This window comes from Epargyreus clarus, unplaced genomic scaffold, assembly GCF_041222505.1.
Source record: "Epargyreus clarus isolate Ecla_fem2 unplaced genomic scaffold, WU_Ecla_fem_2.2 ptg000019l, whole genome shotgun sequence".
Classification (NCBI taxonomy): domain Eukaryota; kingdom Metazoa; phylum Arthropoda; class Insecta; order Lepidoptera; family Hesperiidae; genus Epargyreus; species Epargyreus clarus.
The window spans coordinates 13060106-13080580 of NW_027332227.1; the positions used below are offsets into that span (position 1 = coordinate 13060106).

The window sequence follows — 20475 nt, forward strand, 5'->3', positions numbered from 1 at the left end:
AATGATTTTCTTTTACTCATATATTTGTATCTTCTATTATAACACTATAAGTACCTATTTGGCAAAGGGAGATCTCCCGCTGGGCGAGGTGATCATGCCCGGGGAGCGGCCGTGCTCCAACAGTCTCAGTTCGGAACTTGTATATATGCAGGATATTTAGAAAACTTCAATAGCGTGATTCAGAATACTCGTGGCGCCATCTCTTGTCGAGTAGCGGGAAGTCGCCATACCTATAATGATCACTAGACTACAATGAACAAGAACAATGACTACAATGAACTACAACATATGAACTTGGATTTACAATATTTGGATGGTACTAACTTAAATATATTGAAATTTATATTTTACTATCATCATCTATGACCATCATTTATAATTTTCATTATTAACACGCTTTTTTTAAATTAGTGTTCGTATTCAATTTCTGAATTTAATGTTACGATTATGACAGTACAAACGTCATTGCTCAGCTGACTATGACATTGACAGAAATCCACTTGCGCAAAATATTTACAATATTTTAATTACGTGCATACTATTGTATACGTAATTTCTATCCATATTCATATTATGAACATAAGGTTGATAAGGAAATTAAGTAGAATAGTTGCTTGTAATGCGCTTAGTAAGATGGCTGTGAGACAATCTAGTGATATGGCAAAGTTTAGGGAAGTTTTAAAGGGGGCTAAAAATATAGTCTTTTTATCCGGGGCCGGCATCAGCGCGGAAAGTGGAATACCAACGTTTAGAGGAGCAGGTGGGTACTGGAGGAAGTACCAGGCCTCATCTTTAGCGACTCCAGAAGCGTTTAAAAGTAGTCCCAGTCTTGTTTGGGAGTTTTATCACTATAGACGAGAAGTTGCGGCTAAGGCGCAGCCTAATGCAGTAAGTAGTCAAATATTCTTGTAAACGCTTACTCACTTACAGTATTTTACACAAACAATTGTTTTTAAGTCGGTATGTCCTTGATTGATTGCAGATAAACATGCAATCCACATGATATTATGATAGTTTCTGTGGCCTCAAATAAAACAGTAGTCCTACTTGGGATTGATAACAGAAAGAGAACAAAAATCTGAATTGCCCTCACTGCTCTAACTCTGAACCCTATGTATGTTACACCAATATATACATTAGATACTACACAATATTCCTGACCTGAATACCATCAACTTATCTTACTATTTTGCCAACATTCAACAAATAATCAAAATATTTTAAGTAATTTTTAACATTATTATATTTCAGGGGCATATAGCCATAGCCAATTATGAAGCTAAACATGGTCATGAGAAAAATATAACTGTAATAACACAAAATGTGGATGGGTTGCATGCAAGAGCTGGCACCAAGTCCCTGATAGAACTTCATGGCAACTTGTACAAAACTCGCTGCACTAAATGTAGGGAAGTACTAGTTAATACTGAGAGCCCTATATGCGAGGTAAGGCATTGTATAAACTTTATAATGTCTTGACTATTATATATTAGAAATATAATTGCTGATTACTTATAATGGCTTGACTTAAGGCAAACTGCAATCACATAACATTACAGATGTCTATGTTTGGGTAACACTGGCAATATATAATCAAATAGTCTATAGTCCGATTCATAATTAGGTGTCCAAAATGTAAACAAAGGTGTTGACCTATCAAGAAAATATGTGTCAAATGGTAGTTTCTTATTTTTGACAATATTAAATTAATACATCGATAATAAAATAATAATCTAAATAAATTAAAATCAATTCACATTTTCCAATATTTATATTAACTCAATTCCATTTCATACAGTAATAATAATAAAAAACAAGATTTATGAGAGAAAATTAAATTGTGATAATGGTCACACAATCGGCATCCTTTTGTGTCGCCATTTTTAAGTTTCGTAGTTGATATTATTCATTTTTGTGATCGTGATCGAACTCGATTTTTTTCTAGTTTTCGTAGCGCGTTTTTTTTAATTGTGTGCAGTTATTAAGTTTTTGTTTTATGTTGAATTTTGTGAAATTTTTCGTTTCTTGTTAATTTGTTAAGGTTTACAATACCTGTAATCGAATTTTGACAATGACATTTCTTTGTTTACATTTTGGACACCTAATTATGAATCAGACTATACATTCTTATTTGTCAGTACAATATGATAAATAATACACAAGTATAAAATTTTTTTTAACATTTTATGTAAATACAGAGTGAATATTAAGTTATTCATAAACAGTCAGACAGATAAATGAAGGAACTTATATAGTTTGTTCACATAAACATAATGTGAACCCTAAGTACCGAGTAAATATTCATATTTTAATTTTACAGGCATTAGCAAACAAAGGAGCACCTGATGAAAATATAGTTGGCTCTGACATACCAGTGAAAGACCTACCACATTGTAAGAAGACATCATGTGGTGGGCTATTAAGACCTCACATAGTCTGGTTTGGGGAGAACTTGGAATCAGCTGTTTTAGATAGTGCTGGTAAGTTATGTTACTCTACTAAAGTGGAGAATATAGGTTGTAAACGACTATAACTGCTTAAAGATTGAGATATGTAAGTAGTCTACTTTACAGAGTTCTCTACAATTAACTGTTACTTAAAAGTAAATTTTAAGAAGTATATCAAATTCACATTAGTCTCTACTTTTTCACTGACATAACTAACACCCTATAAGGTGATTATTCAAAATAGGATTCATCCAATAACACTATAGTAATGCAAATATTTGTCTTACAGAACACCACTCACCATAAGCTTACTTATATAAACACTTTATTAATATTATGCTTATTTGCCAGTTGAGAACCACTGAAAAAATATTTTTTTCCAGGTGAAGCTATGGAGGCGTGCGATGTGTGTTTAGTTGTGGGCACATCATCCGTGGTCTACCCAGCTGCAATGTTTGCCCCTCAGGCAGCAGCAAGGGGGGCTATTGTTGCTGAATTCAACCTAGAAACCACACCTGGTACTCCCGACTTCCACTACTATTTCGAAGGTCCCTGTGGAACCACGTTACCACAAGCTTTGGCTGATTAATTTGTGAATTAATTATGATATAGCGCTAAGGGCTTTCACTTTACTTGTAAGATTGTAATCTAAGTAATGGCTTTTAAAACAATATCTATCAATAAATATATCATTAGCATAACATATCTTGCTCACACATTGTGAAAAATGAGAAAAAAGCCAACAGAAATCATGCCATTTAATTTTACAATTTTTATTGAGACAAATCAGGATATTATTGAGCATATGTATTATTGATTGAAACCTGAAACCTATATATTGAAAAGTCTGACTTTTTAGCTCGATTTTAAAATAATTGGACATGTATTTATTCATTTTTAATGTTTATTATGTACATAATTGTACAGGTGGCTTAGCCACAATTTATTTTGTATATATTATGAATTATTTAAACTGTTCATATAATTTTAAGCTATGGTTTTATAAAATTGAAATAAGGATTGTATGTCGAAGTAATTCTGTAACCAGTAGTTTGAAATCTTTCATTTACAGGGTTTTAAATAAAACTATGTAATAAAAAATATAAAAAGTTTTATTAATAATTATCACATCACAGATCACCAGAATGCAAAATATATGGATGCAATCATTTTTTGGCTTTATGTCTTGAAAAGAACTTTGCTATACTGCCTATACTTTGTCCAAAGGTGCAATTTGATAGTAATGATTTCTGAAAGGAAAGATCAATATTATTTACCAACATAGATCAAATCAATAAATACTACAGATATTACTAACACAAGCAGTGGGATACATATGTGGCATGTAAACATCTCTTAATATAAGAAAAACCATAAAAATAACCACAGTAATTTCAGAAGACTCAAAACATTTTATTGTAAATCTATTTAATCAGATTCATCATCAACAATCGCCAGCCTCTTGCAATACAATAGTTTGTAAATACAAATAACTATCTGGCATTTTAATGTTACATAGTATTAAATAATCTTTGGAAGTAACTAAAATAATTAAAGGGCTATACTATACTAGCTAAGGGCTACTAAGTCAAGCACTGTGAGTACAGCAAAGCCCCCTTAGGATGCTCTATCCAGCAATACATTCCTAGAGATTAATCATTGTATTTACAGTACCTGAACAAATGAGGGTAGAGCAGAAATGGTATTTGGGCGCGAATATCTATCGTCGACAAGTAACACGCAAGCGTAATCGTTCGCATGTCTTACTGCTCGACCTGAAATATAATAATTTTGATTAGTATTTAGCACATTAACTTCTTAAACAATATAGGAATCCCATTCCTTAGAAGAACTTAAAAATACTTTTTTTTTCAGTTTGGACATTACATTACAAAAAATAAGTGCTTAATATTTGGTGTGCATTTAAAATAATAGATTAAAAAATAAAGTATTATTAAAATCACATATATTATTTAAAAATGAATCGTAAATATGAATATATCTGTAGTTATTTGGCGGAAAATAATAACAATATATAATATTTACCAATGCATTGATTAACTGCCTTCATACATAAATTTTCATAGTAAATACTGCCAGCTCCACTATTAATTCTGTTTAGATACACTATTTTCTCTTGAAGTTCGGGAGATTTAACATTTGGGTAGGGCATGCCTACAACGATGACACATCGACCTAAATCATCACTGAAAAACATTCAAGACTATTTTATTTAATTTTTTTTTATAAAATATGGTTTATTTTTATAAAATAGGGGTTGCAGACGAGCATGCGGTCCACCTAATGATAAGTGGCTCCTGCCGCTAATGGACATCTATAATTAATCCCAGTTAAGTTTAGATTCCTATCTGAGGTAGGCTAAAGGGGCGCTGCTATCCCTGAGGATTATAGCTAGAATGCCTCGATAAAGTATTATTGTAAAAGTATTATTAAAAAATATTATTACTATACAATAAAGTAACACTTACTTGATTTATTATTTTGAAGAAAGGATACAAATATAATAAAATTCGGCTAAAATTAAACTATAATACGTACTTACCTAAAATTAAGTCCCTCGCTTAGTTTACCTCCAACAACACTCAACAACAAAGCACCAGTTCGTTCTGTGTTCTTGCTTTTAATTGCAGAAGCAAATTTTTGCAGCACCTACAAAAATTGTTAAATAGGAATTACACAAAAAAAAATATTTATTATTTTTATCATCCTGAAGGTGCATTTAACACAGTAATGAGGGATGATCTGCCATGCAAAAGGTTTTGGGTTTGATTTCAGCTTAGGCACATATAGTCGCTCTGAATATGGAAATGAATCGCGTCGCCATTGCAAATTGTATGACTACACCTGCTCAGTCAGTCAGTCAGTCAGCTGGGACGTCATACCCTCTGGGACTCTCATATCTAAGGCAATGTTAACATAAGGGCGGTGGGCATGAAATTTCGGGTCTCGAGGATACCCTTTGCCCGGGCAGATTCTCAGGTGGTAAATACCTCCCGGATTTTTGATATTTATTCATAATAATATAATTTTATTTAAAACATAATAGAATAATTAAAAAATATGAAAAATATATCATCCCACGGTTGAGTGGGTGATTTACACCTGCTCGCAACAACTTCAGGGCGGACTAGCAGTTTGGCGCGGACTGTGTGTAGGTACATCTGTCTAATAAATACATAATTAATTTATGTAAGTTTATTAATAAATACCTGATCAACTTCATTAGCAGATTTTGGTTCGCGAAATATCGACTTTTTCTTTGAAATAATATCGATAACCTTACTATTCTTCAAATGGTCATACACAGTCTGTTCATAAGAGTATGATGGCAGGAAACACACCACCCCACCGGGGACTATACTGCATATATTCCTTAGAATACGACCGACTTCAGTTAACTGTAATTTTAATAACTTTGAATTGATTTCAGAATTTGTATCAAAAATTTAGCCATTTATGGATTTCCAAGATAAAACTTAACAAACCAAGTATTTTTTTATGAATTAAAATAATTAAGATTTTGTTGAATACATTTGTCAAATACTTTGCACTAAGTGGATACTTTTACTTGCTTTACTGTTTAATATTTTTAAACAAAACCGAAAACTCACCAATTCATTCGACGTACGGTTTTCATACGAGAAATTCAAACTAACATTAGTGGGTCCTTTAGAGAGACAAATACCCAGAACATTCTCCGCTGGTACTACATGCTCGCACTTCACCACATTCACATCACCACTGGGACTATTATTAGTTAGTAGTGAGCGAAATTCATTTATCGGCTCCATTGTGCCCCCTGCTACTACCACCTGAAAGTAAAACTTTGTAAAGTTGCAACATTAGACTAAGATTCCGAACAGATGAAATCAAAACAAATCAAAGTTTATCATCATGTTTTCCCGGCCGGGGATGGAACCTCGAACTCGGTATAGGTACCGCCACGGGACGCAGGTTTGCCTCATTTATCTTATACAAGGGTCATTATAATCTGTGATTTAATGTTATGGACTTTCTACTCTACTATATTTCTCTTATTGTATGTATCACCATTTTATAATTCTTTTGCAAATTGGAATAAAGATACATGCCAAATTTCAGCTCAATCGGACACTGGGAAGTAGGTGAAATTTAGCTTGCAAGATTTCATTACAAACATCGGGACAGGTGAAACTAAATAAAAGGTTGTAAAAGGTTGTTCTACGAAAATGTATTGATTACATATAGCGTTAAATATAGAGCTAACCACTCACAGATCGACACTGTTGGACAACCTCGGCAAAATGCTCAGCTGGGTTTAACAACAAATACTTTAACAGCCCGGTGTCCTCATCGCACTGCACTAGAACACGACCGTTTTCGCTCCGATCGCAAAGCATTTCTAGGAAATCCAGTAGTGCGTATAGACCGCTCCCCGCCGATGTTTCTGTGGGTACCTGGAATTTGGGTTTTGGAAATGTGGCTTATATGATAAAGGCTCGGTTTTATAATTACTATAATATCTTCAGATGAATGAGTTGTGTAAGCTGAGAGAATATCAGCAAGATGTGAGTCTAATGCAAGGTATTTTTTGTGCAAGGTGATGTGAAATATATTGTAATTAGATACTGGGTTTGATATATTTTGTGACCAAATTAATTAAAATATCAAATATGCCATGTTATTCTTTGTCACCATTTTCATATTAAATATTATTACAACTTACAACATGACATATATTTTTATGTAACATTAACTAAATATTTAAGTTAAATGTGACTTTTTTTGGTTGCCTGAAATAAATCGGTTTTAAACGATACGCACATTGCACAGTGCGCCACGTTCTGTTTTGTATATTGCATTACAATACAAAAATCAATAAAGAGGAAAATGAAATTTGTATCTTCTATTTATATGTAACTAGCAGATCCGGCAACCTTTGTACCGCCTCAAAATCTATTTATCAAATATATTTCATATAAAATATAGCCTATGTTATTCGTGGATAATGTAGCTTTCGAATGGTGAAAGAATTTTTAAAATCGGTCCATTAGTTTTTGAGCCTATTCATTACAACCAAACAAACAAACAAAGTTTTCCTCTTTATAATATTAGTGTAGATTACCAGTGAGTTCGGTTTAGTATCTATTTTAACTTCCTCCTCCACAATTTCTTTATCATTTTTCTTCTTAGATATATTACTCAAGAACTCTTGCAAGGAACTTTTTTTGCTGACTGTACTTTTCTTGTTTTCTTCCTCCAAAACTTGCTGATTGTACCTCATAGAAAATCCGTGTAATTTTGGCGCTAGTCTTGTAGTTCTACAGAATACTACCAATGGTCTAAGATTTAAATGATCTATTTCTGCCTTTATAACAAAGTCTTCCAATGTGAATATGTGTGCCTCTTGTTTTTTCTCACTTGGAGGTTTGATCATACCTAAAATAATTAAAAATAGAAAAAAACTATTTCATATTGGTACTTGATCATTATTATGATGTTAAAAGTTTCATCCAGATAAGCTTGTTTATCATAGGCATTGTATATTAAATAAACAAATATGTGACCTATTTTAATACCTATAACTTTTCATAGCATCAAAACGGTATATGCTGATATAATTTGTCTCGCTATCTAAAATAAAATCTTATACCAATATCTGAGGGTCCAAGTGCCTGAAATAAATTTCAGGTTCTCCAACAAAGTTAAATGAAGTGGAGATGTGGACTGGATGAGCTTTCATGTAACCATTGACTTACCTAACAATTTCCCAACAACAAAGTGTATCTGATTCAACTGCAGCAGATTCTTGCTACTCAGCCGTGACCTGTATTTATTTATGTAAAACTGCAGGTATGTCTTTACAGATGACATTTGTTTGAAGCTTACAGGGGCTGAATGTGCATTTTCTAATGCTGCTGTTAACCCATGTGCTTCGTCTAGTATGAGCACATTGTTTTGCAGTTTAAGGGATATTCCTGATCTGGCTCCTGAACTTACTATCCCAGCATGGCTTATGAGGACTACCTAAAAAATTAGCAGAAGTATTATTATAGTGTTAACAATATATAGTCCGCGCCAAACTTCTAGTCCGCCCTGAAGTTGTTGCGCGCACGTTTAGTAAGCATATACTGCGTAACGTAAGGGCACTCTAACGTAGCAGAGAGCTGGCATCGGAGGGTGCCGGGGTCCCGCGCTGTCTTCATCCCGCTAATATCTGCAATTTGCTGTTACGACGCGACTTGTTTCTATATCCGACTAGCAGTTTGGCGCGGACTCTACCCAGTTATTTGCAATACAGGGTTCTAAACTGGAATGCCAAACAAACAAAAATAAATATTACTAATGCTGTTTCCTCTAGGAATAAAACTCAGAATATTTTAGAGGTGTCCCAAGTTATAGGTGCAGTAAAACATTTGCTGTGAACCTCAAGTAATTCCATATGTAACAAATGTAATATAGAATCTCGTTCTGATTTATGCTTTCAAAACTACACCTATTTATTTCGAAATGTACCTCTGCATCATCCAAGGCCATTCTCGACGCATAATACGGACAAGCCTTTAACTCCTTGCCACATTTCACCAAATCTTCCATATCTAGTATATCAACTAGTAGCCTCTCCTTCAAGCGAGTGATATTGCTCTGATTGTAGTAAGGACATGCAGTACAGGCCTTTGTTTTGGTTTTCTTGATGACTCTGCCATCATCTCCTTTTAATGTAGGTTTTGACTTTGATTTTTGCATGTCTAGACATCTGGTTTAATAAATTAGGTATTAGTAATTCTGTCAGTTAATAATAAAGTAATCAAATGATTTATTAGTAATAAAGTTTTAATGATACAGATTGTTGGTTAATCAGCAACCTCATCATTAAAATATTTCTATCTCACTGCTGACCATTAATATCCCTTTAGTGAGAATGATTACTCCACTGCATCTTACTATTTAACATGCTCTCTAAAGAATAGAAAGAGATTTGTTCTTGTCACAAAATAAGAACATTTATAAGCATCACATACATAACATAAAGGAAAAAACCAGTTAAAAACAGAATAATAAAAATCTATTTTAAAATTGCAAACCTTTCATTAATCAAATTAACATTCTTCAGTCTAGCCACCTCAGAGTTGATGCAGTAATGTTGTCTGGATGCAAGTGTAACAACTCTTGTGTCAGCATTAAACACTGTTCTCTTAATTTCACCCACAAACTGTGAGAGCTGACTGTGAGTCCTACTGCTGATGTAGATCTGTAGTAAGATAAACAATTTATTCTAGCATAATTATATAAATAGAAGTATAGCATGTATGTAGTACATACAGTCAAGTGCAGGTGTAGCTTAGTGGTTAGAAACTGCATCTCAATTGGAGAGTCTGAGGTTCGAGGTATGGATTTCAGGCACGTAACACAAATTTTTACAAAGATTTTTATTAAAATGTATTAAAAAGGATATTCAAAATTAATTACTTTTGTAAAAATGTGAACGAAATCATGACAAATAGTGGAAGAAAACATGTGGAAAGTACACATCTAAGTTGTTAAGAAATAAGTTATCTAGGGAGTATGAAGTCTACCAATCTGCAGTTAACCAGCTCAGTACACTACATCTCTCCCATTCAGAGAAGAATCCTGTGTCCAGCAGAGGGACAGTAATTGGTCAAAGACTATAGAATTTATGATATTCTTGACATGTTTAACAGGGTGCATTAAGCCATGACTACCAGTTTTTATCATCAAACTACAACCTGTAACAAAGACTTTGTAAAGGAGATGTTTCAAAATGTATGGGCTCCCGGCCACCTTTTGTACACTATACTAAAAAGTAAGAAAACTTGCAAAGAACAATTCGTAGGGGTTTATTTTCTTCAAATCATGTTCGTTTAATTGTTAAAAAACAATAATTTACACTTAAACTTGCAACACAATAGTGGAAAAACATCATGGCGGTAATGATTACCGTAATAATGTCATCTGTCATTCTATTTTAACTTACTATATACATTATATACTTTTTAATATATTTTTACGCGAATGGGCGTAGATGTATAAATATTGTATTGTACCTATGTATTAAGAACCAATACCTATATTTTATAAACATTAATTATATTTACTTTCATAAATCTTTACTTAAAACAAACATACCAAAATAAACCAAAATGTACTTCTATACCAATATATTTTAGTTAAAACATTTAAGTGTGTAAATAAAACAACTTTAAGTACACATTTGATAATATTTTACTTATTCTTCACTTAGATACATTATTTATTCATTTTAAATATCTTCCCTTATCAATATTTTCATCCAATCATGTAGCAGGTTCTGTAATATCCTGTGACGAGCTCAGCCCAAACATCAAACAATGGTCATAATGTGAGCGCAACTACCTACGAGTACGGTTCGTTGCCCAGCGATGCAGTTGCAATAATAACTGATTATTTTGTCATCCCAAGAATGTCCTTGTCTTGCTAATGTAATTATCTAAAAAGGGATATGTAAAAGGATTAGCTTCTCTAGTTTAAAATTATTAACGATTATTTCACGATTAATACTAACTGATGTATATTTTACCTGATGATATTGAATCCTTGTCAACACAATCCACAGCGATCGCACGAAAATCACAAGAGTCCATAAAACATAAGCTGGGTAAACAAGTAAGGTAGAATCACTCCAAAATCGTAAGCAGCACAGAACAGAAACATATTCAGGATTAAAATGGAATCTTCTCATCAGTACATATTTATTCAACGTTTACATTGGAGTCCACTATAATCATCGATATACTACTAATAAAGACGTGTCATTGACTATAATATAATATGTATATATCCAATTTTTCACATATCAAATTGACAACTTCTTCTTTTTTAATTTGACATGTCACTTACATCTATAAAACCAGATACTATTTAAAAGGTGGTTTTGTTATTATAAATATAAATAATTAATTAAATTCAGAAATAATGACGGGATACCCAAAACAAGAGCCAGGTTGTAAAGTACTAAGGTAACAATAACTTTAGGACAAAAACAGCGAAATTCAGAATTACCGACATCCAAAGAGTATAGTAACCTATGTGTGGGGTACACATAGGTTCCCTGACCGACATCGACAGTTTTGAAAACATGACATTGACAGTATTCCGCCATATTTAATATTTCAACGAGGAATGCTTATTTTAAATATTTTTAAACAGGAATACTTTAGGTTATCAAAATATATGTGTATTTTTCTTCAATTATACAAATTATTCGTGTTTTTTAGATATAGTGTACATGAGATGACCGAAAATGAAACATCTCCTTTATTACCTTTGTAAATGGATCATCATCTTCATCAATTATGTCTTCCTCATCATCAGACTGATCACTTCCTTTATCATAATCATCCAGAATCAGATCTATATCTTCACCACTATTTTCTTCTAGAACATTCTCTTTATCTCCAGCTGTCTCATCTCTCATATTCTTTTGTTTGTCAGCTTGAAAGTAATCACTTTTATTAGTAATATTTGATTTTTGCTTGGCAACTCTTTTCTGTAACTCACTGAAGGCTGCCATTTTTCTTTTCATTTTATCCAGTTTATTTTGTAAAGCTATAAGTGTTTGGTTCTTTTTAATCTTCTCGTATTCTTGTTGAAGCCAGTCATCGGCATCTGAAATGGGAAGATATGAGGTCTTATGTAACACTTAATTATTTAAACAATTCCACTTCGTTGCTAGTAAACACAAACAAAAAATATAGTCATATTACAAAGGTAATGGAAGTAGATTTTAGATTTACTTCATTACATATAAATGGTAACATAGATTTGATTTCAATACATTAAACAATAACAATGTGCATACCAACAAACATAAAAACTCGAAAATATATGCAGTAAAATAAACTGAAAATTTAATTTCTTGCACATACACTCTACATAATACTCTATGTATATACTCTACATAGATTCTTACCTGCTTGACTGGCAATTTCGTTCTTTAGTTCCTGTATCTCTTTCTCTAAATCCTCAAGAACTTTTCTATTGCTATCTTTTAACCACTGAAGTGCACTACAACATATACTCAAAGATTTACCAGTCCCTGTAGGACTCTCAAAGATACCCAGCCTATTGCCATCAATAGTAGCGTAAAGTTCTTTCATAAACTTTTCTTGAATCGCATAAGGTTGAAATGGAAACGGGAAATTGAGATCCATATTTGACATAATCACTTAGTCTTAAATTATTATTATTATTCAAACGTACATCGTAAAGTGAATTAAGGATAAAAATTCCCTGACTACGAATTACAAACTTATTTTGATATGAGTTACTACTTACTAACTTTAGCGCCAAGTAAGCCAAGTTATATTCTGACAGTAGTGAGTTAGTGACAGCACTGACAATGACAAAACAGCTGAGTTTGAATAAGTGATATTAAAAAATAACCGATTTTAGTTTCATCGGTTAGTTTTAATTGATTAATAGTGACGTTTTACCTTACAATAAAACGTTTATTAAACATACTTACCTTCTTCCAAACCTAATAAAACATGAGAGTAGCGTACTTGACTTTCCGAACGTTTCCTATTCGTGGTCTCTGTCTTACCTATCTATCCGTCCCTTTCTAACGGTCCGGCGACCCTCTCTCACCGTGGCAGAGGTTTGCAGGTAGCTGCAATGCCTCTTGCGATCATTGGCTCGCATGTTTTCACCAGGCAGAGTTGGAGTATTAGGTTTGGAAGAAGGTAAGTATGTTTAATAAACGTTTTATTGTAAGGTAAAACGTCACTATTAAACTAACTTGACCGTTCTTCCAAACCTAATAAAACATGAGAGATTTGTTTGTTTTCGCCTGGTGAGAGAGGACGCCAAGGTGATGTCATAATGAAACTATTTTTAGATTTCAACCAAAAATAATATATTTCTGTAATTAAATTATATTACAACATAAGTATAATTTTTCCAAGAATAAGTAATCACTGTATATTGATTTCAATCATTAGGAGAAAATAAATTTGTAATCAACGTTTCATTACGGTTGTCTGATGAAGGTTCAACTTCCCGTTGATAGAACTTTATGAAAGTATTAGCAGACCTCCAATTTCCCCTAGCCAATATATTATTAAGAGAAAAGTTTTCAAGCCAATTCTTCGACGCCACTGCTGATCTACAACTTCCAGGGCTCGCATCAATTTTGGCCTCTTTTAAATAACGCTTCACCCAGCCTGATATCACCGTATTTGATGCGGGCTTTGCTTGACCTGCAGTTGTCAGAAATAGACATTCACTCATTGCGGATGAAAGTCTTCTATGTTGCGATAGTTGTATCAAGAGACGAATCCAATGAACGGGGTCCAGAGCCTTATTAGTTGTATTTTTTATGAGCTTCCAGTAAGACTGCCGATGGGTGATCGAATCTGTTTTTGACCCAAAGGTTGGTTTCAAGATTATGTATTCTTCAGATATAATACAATGTTCGGGGGAAATTTTTAATAAAGTTAAATCATGAATACGTCTTCCCGAGCATAAAAGTAAAATAGATGCGGTGTGACATGATGCTTCATATAAGTTTTTAGTGTCTGGGTTTTTCGTTGCCAAGTAATTCGCGAAGGTATCTATATCCCAAATGGGTGGTTTTAAGAGTTTAGGTTTAGCTAAGCTTATAGCTTTTAATACTTGTTTAACAAGGATGTGGGAGCTTAATTTATACCGGTTGTTTGGATCACAGAATGTGGAAACCACAGATTTGTGGACTAGTATGGTGTTTAGGGCGAGCTTGTCTTTCTGATGCAGGTCAGCTAAAAATCGAGCCAGGTCAGATCCAGAGGGCTTGCATTTATTAACATTGTTCTGTTGGGTCCAACTAAGCCATCGATTCCATGCAGGGCGATATGTGTTCAAGGTTGATTGCCGCCAACTAGATGTAAGTAATATTCTTTGCTCTTCAGTCCAATTTTTCAGGTGCTCATCCCACCCCCACATCGCCATATTTCGAGGGTCATCTCTTTCACATTTGGAGGAGGAAGACCTGTGGACACGTCTATCAGAACTCGGTCGAGATTCTTCAAGGTGAACGGGGCTGATAGAGCCCGGTGTTTCAGATCGGGCCTCCAGTATACCTTTTCCCAGCGTGGGGCTACTATAAGATAAATTCCTCGAGCGCGATTGAGGTGAGCCAATATTTTGGGCATTAGATAAGGTGGGGGAAATATCCAAGCCAGACTGAAACTCCAATCGATGCTCAGAGCATCGTAGATACTCGCCTTGTTGTCTCGTCTGTCTAGAGTGCCGTACGTATCCACCACATGAGCTTGTTCCGAGGCAAATAGATCTACCACAGGTGTCCCCCATTTTGCAAATACTCTGTGTGTGATCTCCGGTAGGAGATGCCACTCTGGTGTCATTTTTTGTCGTGACAACCTGTCCGCATGACCATTGTATTGGCCAGGAATGTGGTAAATCGAGACATGAATCTGGAAATCGTCTAAGATCGCAAACGCCTTGCGTGTTAAATCCATTAATGCTTTGGACTTGGTGCCTCCTTCGTTCCGAATATACGAGACCACTGTCATGTTGTCGCTTTGTATGTGAAGTGCTGTGGATTTCAGGAGTTGACAATGATCGCGAAGTACATTGACTATTGCAATCATCTCCTTCAGGTTGGAATGTAAGGACTTTTCCTCCGAGGTCCATTGGCCCGAGAGAGGTTGGTTGTCCAGCATTGCTCCCCAACCTACGTCGCTCGCGTCGGTCACTAGATGATGCACTGGGGCATGTACGTGAATTTTGGACCGGACCTTGTAGTGCTGAAGCCACCAGCGAAGTTCTGTCATCGTTTCTTTCGAAAGGGGTAAATACCTTGAAGACTTTTTCAACGTAAGGTTTAGTTGCTCTTGAAGGTAGCGATAGTGCAGACGCCCTCTGGGGACTACAAAACTGGCGAAGTTCAGAGTTCCAACTACTTTTTGTAATTCGACCAGATTTGCCTTCCTTATGTGTAGGAGTTTTGAGACTTGTTTTTCCAATTTGCATGTTGATCTCTGTGGCAGATATTTTTCGTTTTTCCAGGGGTCCCACATTACGCCTAGGAATTCTACAGACCTTCTCGGGGAGGTTATAGATTTTTCTAAATTTATTGTCCATCCCAGGTTTGTTAGGGTGTGGATTGCCAAGTTGACATGCTCCTTCAAGTGATGGTAGTCTTGGTGAACCAAGAAGAAGTCGTCTAAGTAAATGAGGACACGAATCCCCTGATTGCGAAGCTGTTCGCCGATCCAGTTCGTCATCGCCGCGAAAGACTTTGGTGCTGTGCTTAGCCCGAAGGGCAGACAAGTCATTTGCATTAATTTTCCTTTGTACAACAACCGAAGGAATCTCCTGTGAGCTGTGGCAACCGGGAGATGAAAGTAGGCCTGGTGAATGTCCAATTTTGCCATCCAGTCGTAAGGTTGCAAGAAGTCGGGGACTCGCTGTACATTTATTAGTCTGAACCTTTCTGGTTGTACGTATTTGTTTAACCGCTTCAGGTTGAAAATGGGTCGCGACGTGCCGTCGCTTTTTGGCCTCAAAAAGATGGGTGATATGAAGCTCGGAGAGAGGTCCGCAGGTTCGAGTACCCCTTGTCTGAGCATTTTTGTTATGATGATATCCATCTCTGGAGATGATTGTGTTATTCTGCTGCGAGAGTTGGGTATATATAGCGGGGGTTTGGCCTCGAACGGTATATGATACCCTTTTATCATCTTTAAGATGTGCACCGGTGCTCCCAGGCGTTGCCATTGTTTGTAGTGAAACGTGAGCTGACCGGCAACAAATGTGCTTTGATTGTCAAAATTGTGAACGTTGCCGACTTCCCCGATCCCGGTGGGATAAGGAGGAGCGGGACTGTGGTCCTTTTGAGGACTTGTAGTTATGATGGCCTCTAGAGCTCTTTCCGCTATGAAACGAATTTCGTTTGAACGAACCCCTTGAGGCGTTACCTCTATTGCTCTGGGGCCGACTAGTCGCATTGCCGTGTTGATGCAAGGCTGAGGTAGACGGGCTCGGATCGTTCTGCGGTGCAGGGGTTTTGCGATCCTTATAATTAGGCCAGAAAACATTTTTCATTCCACCGAACTTTTCTATCAAAGCGCTGAATTTGTCCACATCAAACAAATTGTTTATAGTTGGGGGTATTTTACGAAAAGCACTTCTATGGTAAATATCCTTCACAGACGCCAGGGTAGCCTCTCGCCTGCGCTGTATAATTTCGGCCCTATGGCCACACACTATTTGAAGGGTATCGTTATACGCCTTAACGTATTCACCGTTGGTGAATATTTCATTTATTTTATCATAAATCGTGTTGTACGATAATGATGCTCCTTGTTCATTCACCCAAGACAAAAACGTCGTGAATTCGGCTTGTAAAGCCTCACGTTGCTTCAGAAGAGCGTAAGTGGTTCCTGCAAATGCTTTCTCTAAGGTAGCGTCAGAACGTGATACGTCGTAACGCCTAATCTCGTCATTAGCTTGTAAAGCAGTAAAGCCGGGCGAGCGGACGTACAGCTTCTGTACATCGGCGTATCTGACATTGTTCCACTCTTCTTGGTTGAACCGTTGTATGTCACTTAGTTGTTGCACATACACCGGGTCTGCGGCTGGTATCGAAGGCTCCTGTGTTTTGGTGCCCAAAGTCCAGGTGAGTTCAACAGGCCAAAACTACAAGAAAACTGAAAATAAGCATTTAGAATCGAATGGTAACACCATTTTATTGAAATACACTTTGTTAAAAATTGCTATAATAATATTAATTATTGGAGGGTAGATTATAACAACACATTAATAATCCTTTCACTGATATTAATGCAAAGACCACTGTAAAGTATTGTGGTAATAAGGCATACCACAAACTTAGAATTTAAAAAATATTTAAAAAACTCACCACAAGATATATTCCGTAATAATCACTGTATTTTAATATTAAGTAACTGAACACTATAATCTCTTATATCTTGGGGCTACGTCCGTTTTAGATCGAAAGTCAAGACGCCAATGATCGCAAGAGGCATTGCAGCTACCTGCAAACCTCTGCCACGGTGAGAGAGGGTCGCCGGACCGTTAGAAAGGGACGGATAGATAGGTAAGACAGAGACCACGAATAGGAAACGTTCGGAAAGTCAAGTACGCTACTCTCATGTTTTATTAGGTTTGGAAGAACGGTCAAGTTAGTTTAATTAATAATCGACCTTGGATATTCGGTCGTTATCTATGAGTTGTCTCTTTTTTTTAATTCAAAATAAAAACATATATATCATAAGTATCTTAGCTTATTTTTTAATAAGTAATCAATTTCAATACCCCTAAGTAACATGCAAAACTTATTTTTATCTATTTTAAACCCAGCCCATGTGTTGTTAGTACACGTTTATTTAGCTTATACTTATTAAATCTATATAAATAAAAAAAAAAACATTAATAAAAATGGGAATATGTCCAAAACATAAACTATTCAACACTTTAATATATTTATTAGCCAGTAAGTAAGTGCCTGATGATTACGTTTTTTCATCTCTCCCAAAAAAAGTTTTCTTAAAAGAAGAAAATGTAATGAATAGAATACTCAGGCAGGCTACATCAATGTAGGCAATTGGGCCTCATGAGAGTCCGAAAATAATACTCGAGTCTATTACTTAGGCATAACATCCGTCTAATTATAACACACACCAAATGTAATTGTTTTTAAAGTGAAAAATAATTATCATAACTTAATCGATTTCGTACAAATCGATTCTCAACATTTTATCGTACATCCTTATTTTGAATATGATGTCAAAGTGTGACAAACAGACATTTTTTTTGACAGCCAGAATTTCATTTTCTTATATAAAGTCCTTGTCTTAGAAATAGAAAAATAATTAGCTATTAAAGAAAAATATTCAAGTAACGATAATTTACTAACATAATTATGTACCATAAAGCTATGATAGAAAAAAAACCTTTGTCTGCAAAATACGTACAGTTATGTGAACGCAGTTTTAACTGAAGACAAAGATGACATATGTAGAATGATGTCATGTACCCATGTCATGAGTGTCACAATAAATGTCACTGATATCGTACTTCTGTAAATACTCGAAATAGGGTCTTTGATATAAAATATACAAATAAATTGTCCGAAAAGGATCAAATAAACACAAATACATTTTTTAACAAATCAAAATAAATACTACAAATATTTTTCAGAGCATTGGTTTCTCTGTATCCCAATAAATCATGTCTCACAAGTTAGTATGACTCTCTTATTTGATGTTAAAGCTTATTTTGTCACTATTCTTTAATTCAATTTTATTGTCTCTCAATTTCAGTGTTAAGATTTTGCCGGGCGCAACTGTGTGTGAGGACTGTACCTTGGAAGGAGATATAACTATTGGTGGTGGAACAGTTATCCATCCAAGAGTGACAATCATTGCTGAAGGCGGACCTATTATTATTGCAGAGTACTGTATAATAGAGGAATATTCTACTATTATTCATAAGTAAGTTCAGGTTCATTTTGATGGGAATGTTACTTGTTTATTGCATAAAATTAGGTTTTTATCGAAGTCTGCAAATTTGGGTAAAAATTCTTAGAAGTTAATCACAAGTTGCTGACTATAGTCTTTGACAGTATAAACTTTGTACTATAACAGCAACAGCCCCACTATCATATTCAGCTAATTTAATAATAGAACTCTAATAAAACAGTAGCCATAGAAATTACTGCAAGCAATTACAACTTAACATTGTGGACTGTATGCTCATTTGTCACACATTTTTTTTTAATTATAAAATAAATAATAATATTTTTGTAAATTAAAGTATCATAAATGCATACCAAATACAGTATACAAAATAAAAAAGCTTTAACTTTTTTATTTTGTATACTAAGTCATAAAAGATAAATGGATAGAAAATTGTAACATCTCATGTTTACCGTTACTAATTATATTTTTTCTATAATGTCAACAGAAAGAGTGACAAGCAGGAGAATCCTCCAAAACCTCTTTTCATTGGTGCACACAATGTCTTTGAAGTGGGCTGCAGACTAGAGTCTCCATGTGGCCACATTGGAGAGAGCAATGTGTTTGAATGTAGGTCATTTGTTGGTGTTGATGTCAAAATTGGAAGTGGATGTGTTATAGGTGAGGAAACTTACTTAAGATCTACCTAGTTAGTAGTAGTAGTGTTAATTTTTTCTGGTTTCAGAAATGTGGTAGTGTTTATAGGAGATATTTTACTTTTATACTAAAAATTTCAAACACATTTAAGACTTTTTTTCAGACAATTTTTTTCCATCTAATGTGAGGATGGATCTGTTGCTACTCACTACTACTTATTGTACTAATATTTCTGCCTTATCCACTTATACGGAACAGAACGTAACAAATAAGAACAGTAGTAGAAACTAGTAAATAAGAACAATTTTAGGAACTTCCAAAGGTCTTCTGGAATTCCACATTCAAAATCATACATGCATTTTTCAGGTGCAGCATGCAGGCTTACAGCCCCTCAGACATTGCCAGACAACACAGTCATTTGGGGATCTGACCATCACATCAGGGAAGCATTGGAAAAGCAGCCCTCTCAACTTCTTCAACTAGACTTTCTTAGCAGAGTTATGCCCAACTTCCACAGGCTACGGAAACCTAATGTACATAAGAGACAGCCTTCCCGCCAATTGCAAGAAGGTTCCGTTAAATCGTGAATAAATTGTACCCATTTCATTTGTTACTAAATAATGCTTAATATGTATATCATCTTCACAGTATTGCTACAGGTATCAAGCACCATAAAAAGTAATAGAAGTTTATGTTAAAACCCCTTATTTATCTTTAAGGATTTGCTAATAAATTATTTAACAAGCTATTCAGTGTTTTCCATCTCATAAAGTTCCGTTTTTTTTAATCTGAAATTCTAAACATCAAATCACCAAAACAATAAGAAGGCGTCAATAATGTGGCAACATTAAGGTTTATCTTGTAATTATTTAGAATTTTGTACCATTTTAGTA

General features: G+C 34.8%; 3 protein-coding genes across 3 annotated transcripts; 2 read left to right on the forward strand and 1 right to left on the reverse strand.

The window, feature by feature from the left end:
- Positions 1-471: 471 nt before the first annotated feature.
- LOC140750472 (NAD-dependent protein deacylase sirtuin-5, mitochondrial) lies at positions 472-3508 on the forward strand. Its single transcript, XM_073084011.1, has 4 exons — positions 472-888; positions 1252-1446; positions 2321-2480; positions 2831-3508. Exons 1-4 carry the CDS (start codon positions 574-576, stop codon positions 3034-3036), a joined length of 876 nt encoding a protein of 291 aa, XP_072940112.1. The 5' UTR covers positions 472-573; the 3' UTR covers positions 3037-3508.
- Positions 3509-3541: 33 nt separating this feature from the next.
- Positions 3542-12795, reverse strand: LOC140750469 (ATP-dependent DNA helicase DDX11). The gene is made up of 13 exons (XM_073084008.1): positions 12418-12795; positions 11770-12113; positions 9533-9699; positions 8964-9204; positions 8207-8474; positions 7573-7886; positions 6722-6904; positions 6080-6280; positions 5678-5866; positions 5011-5117; positions 4494-4654; positions 4122-4222; positions 3542-3697 (listed from the first exon to the last, which is right to left on the reverse strand). Exons 1-13 carry the CDS (start codon positions 12665-12667, stop codon positions 3614-3616), a joined length of 2610 nt encoding a protein of 869 aa, XP_072940109.1. The 5' UTR covers positions 12668-12795; the 3' UTR covers positions 3542-3613.
- Positions 12796-18499: 5704 nt separating this feature from the next.
- Positions 18500-20330, forward strand: DCTN6-p27 (dynactin subunit 6). The gene is made up of 4 exons (XM_073083751.1): positions 18500-18709; positions 18791-18961; positions 19434-19606; positions 19949-20330. Exons 1-4 carry the CDS (start codon positions 18699-18701, stop codon positions 20167-20169), a joined length of 576 nt encoding a protein of 191 aa, XP_072939852.1. The 5' UTR covers positions 18500-18698; the 3' UTR covers positions 20170-20330.
- Positions 20331-20475: the final 145 nt, after the last annotated feature.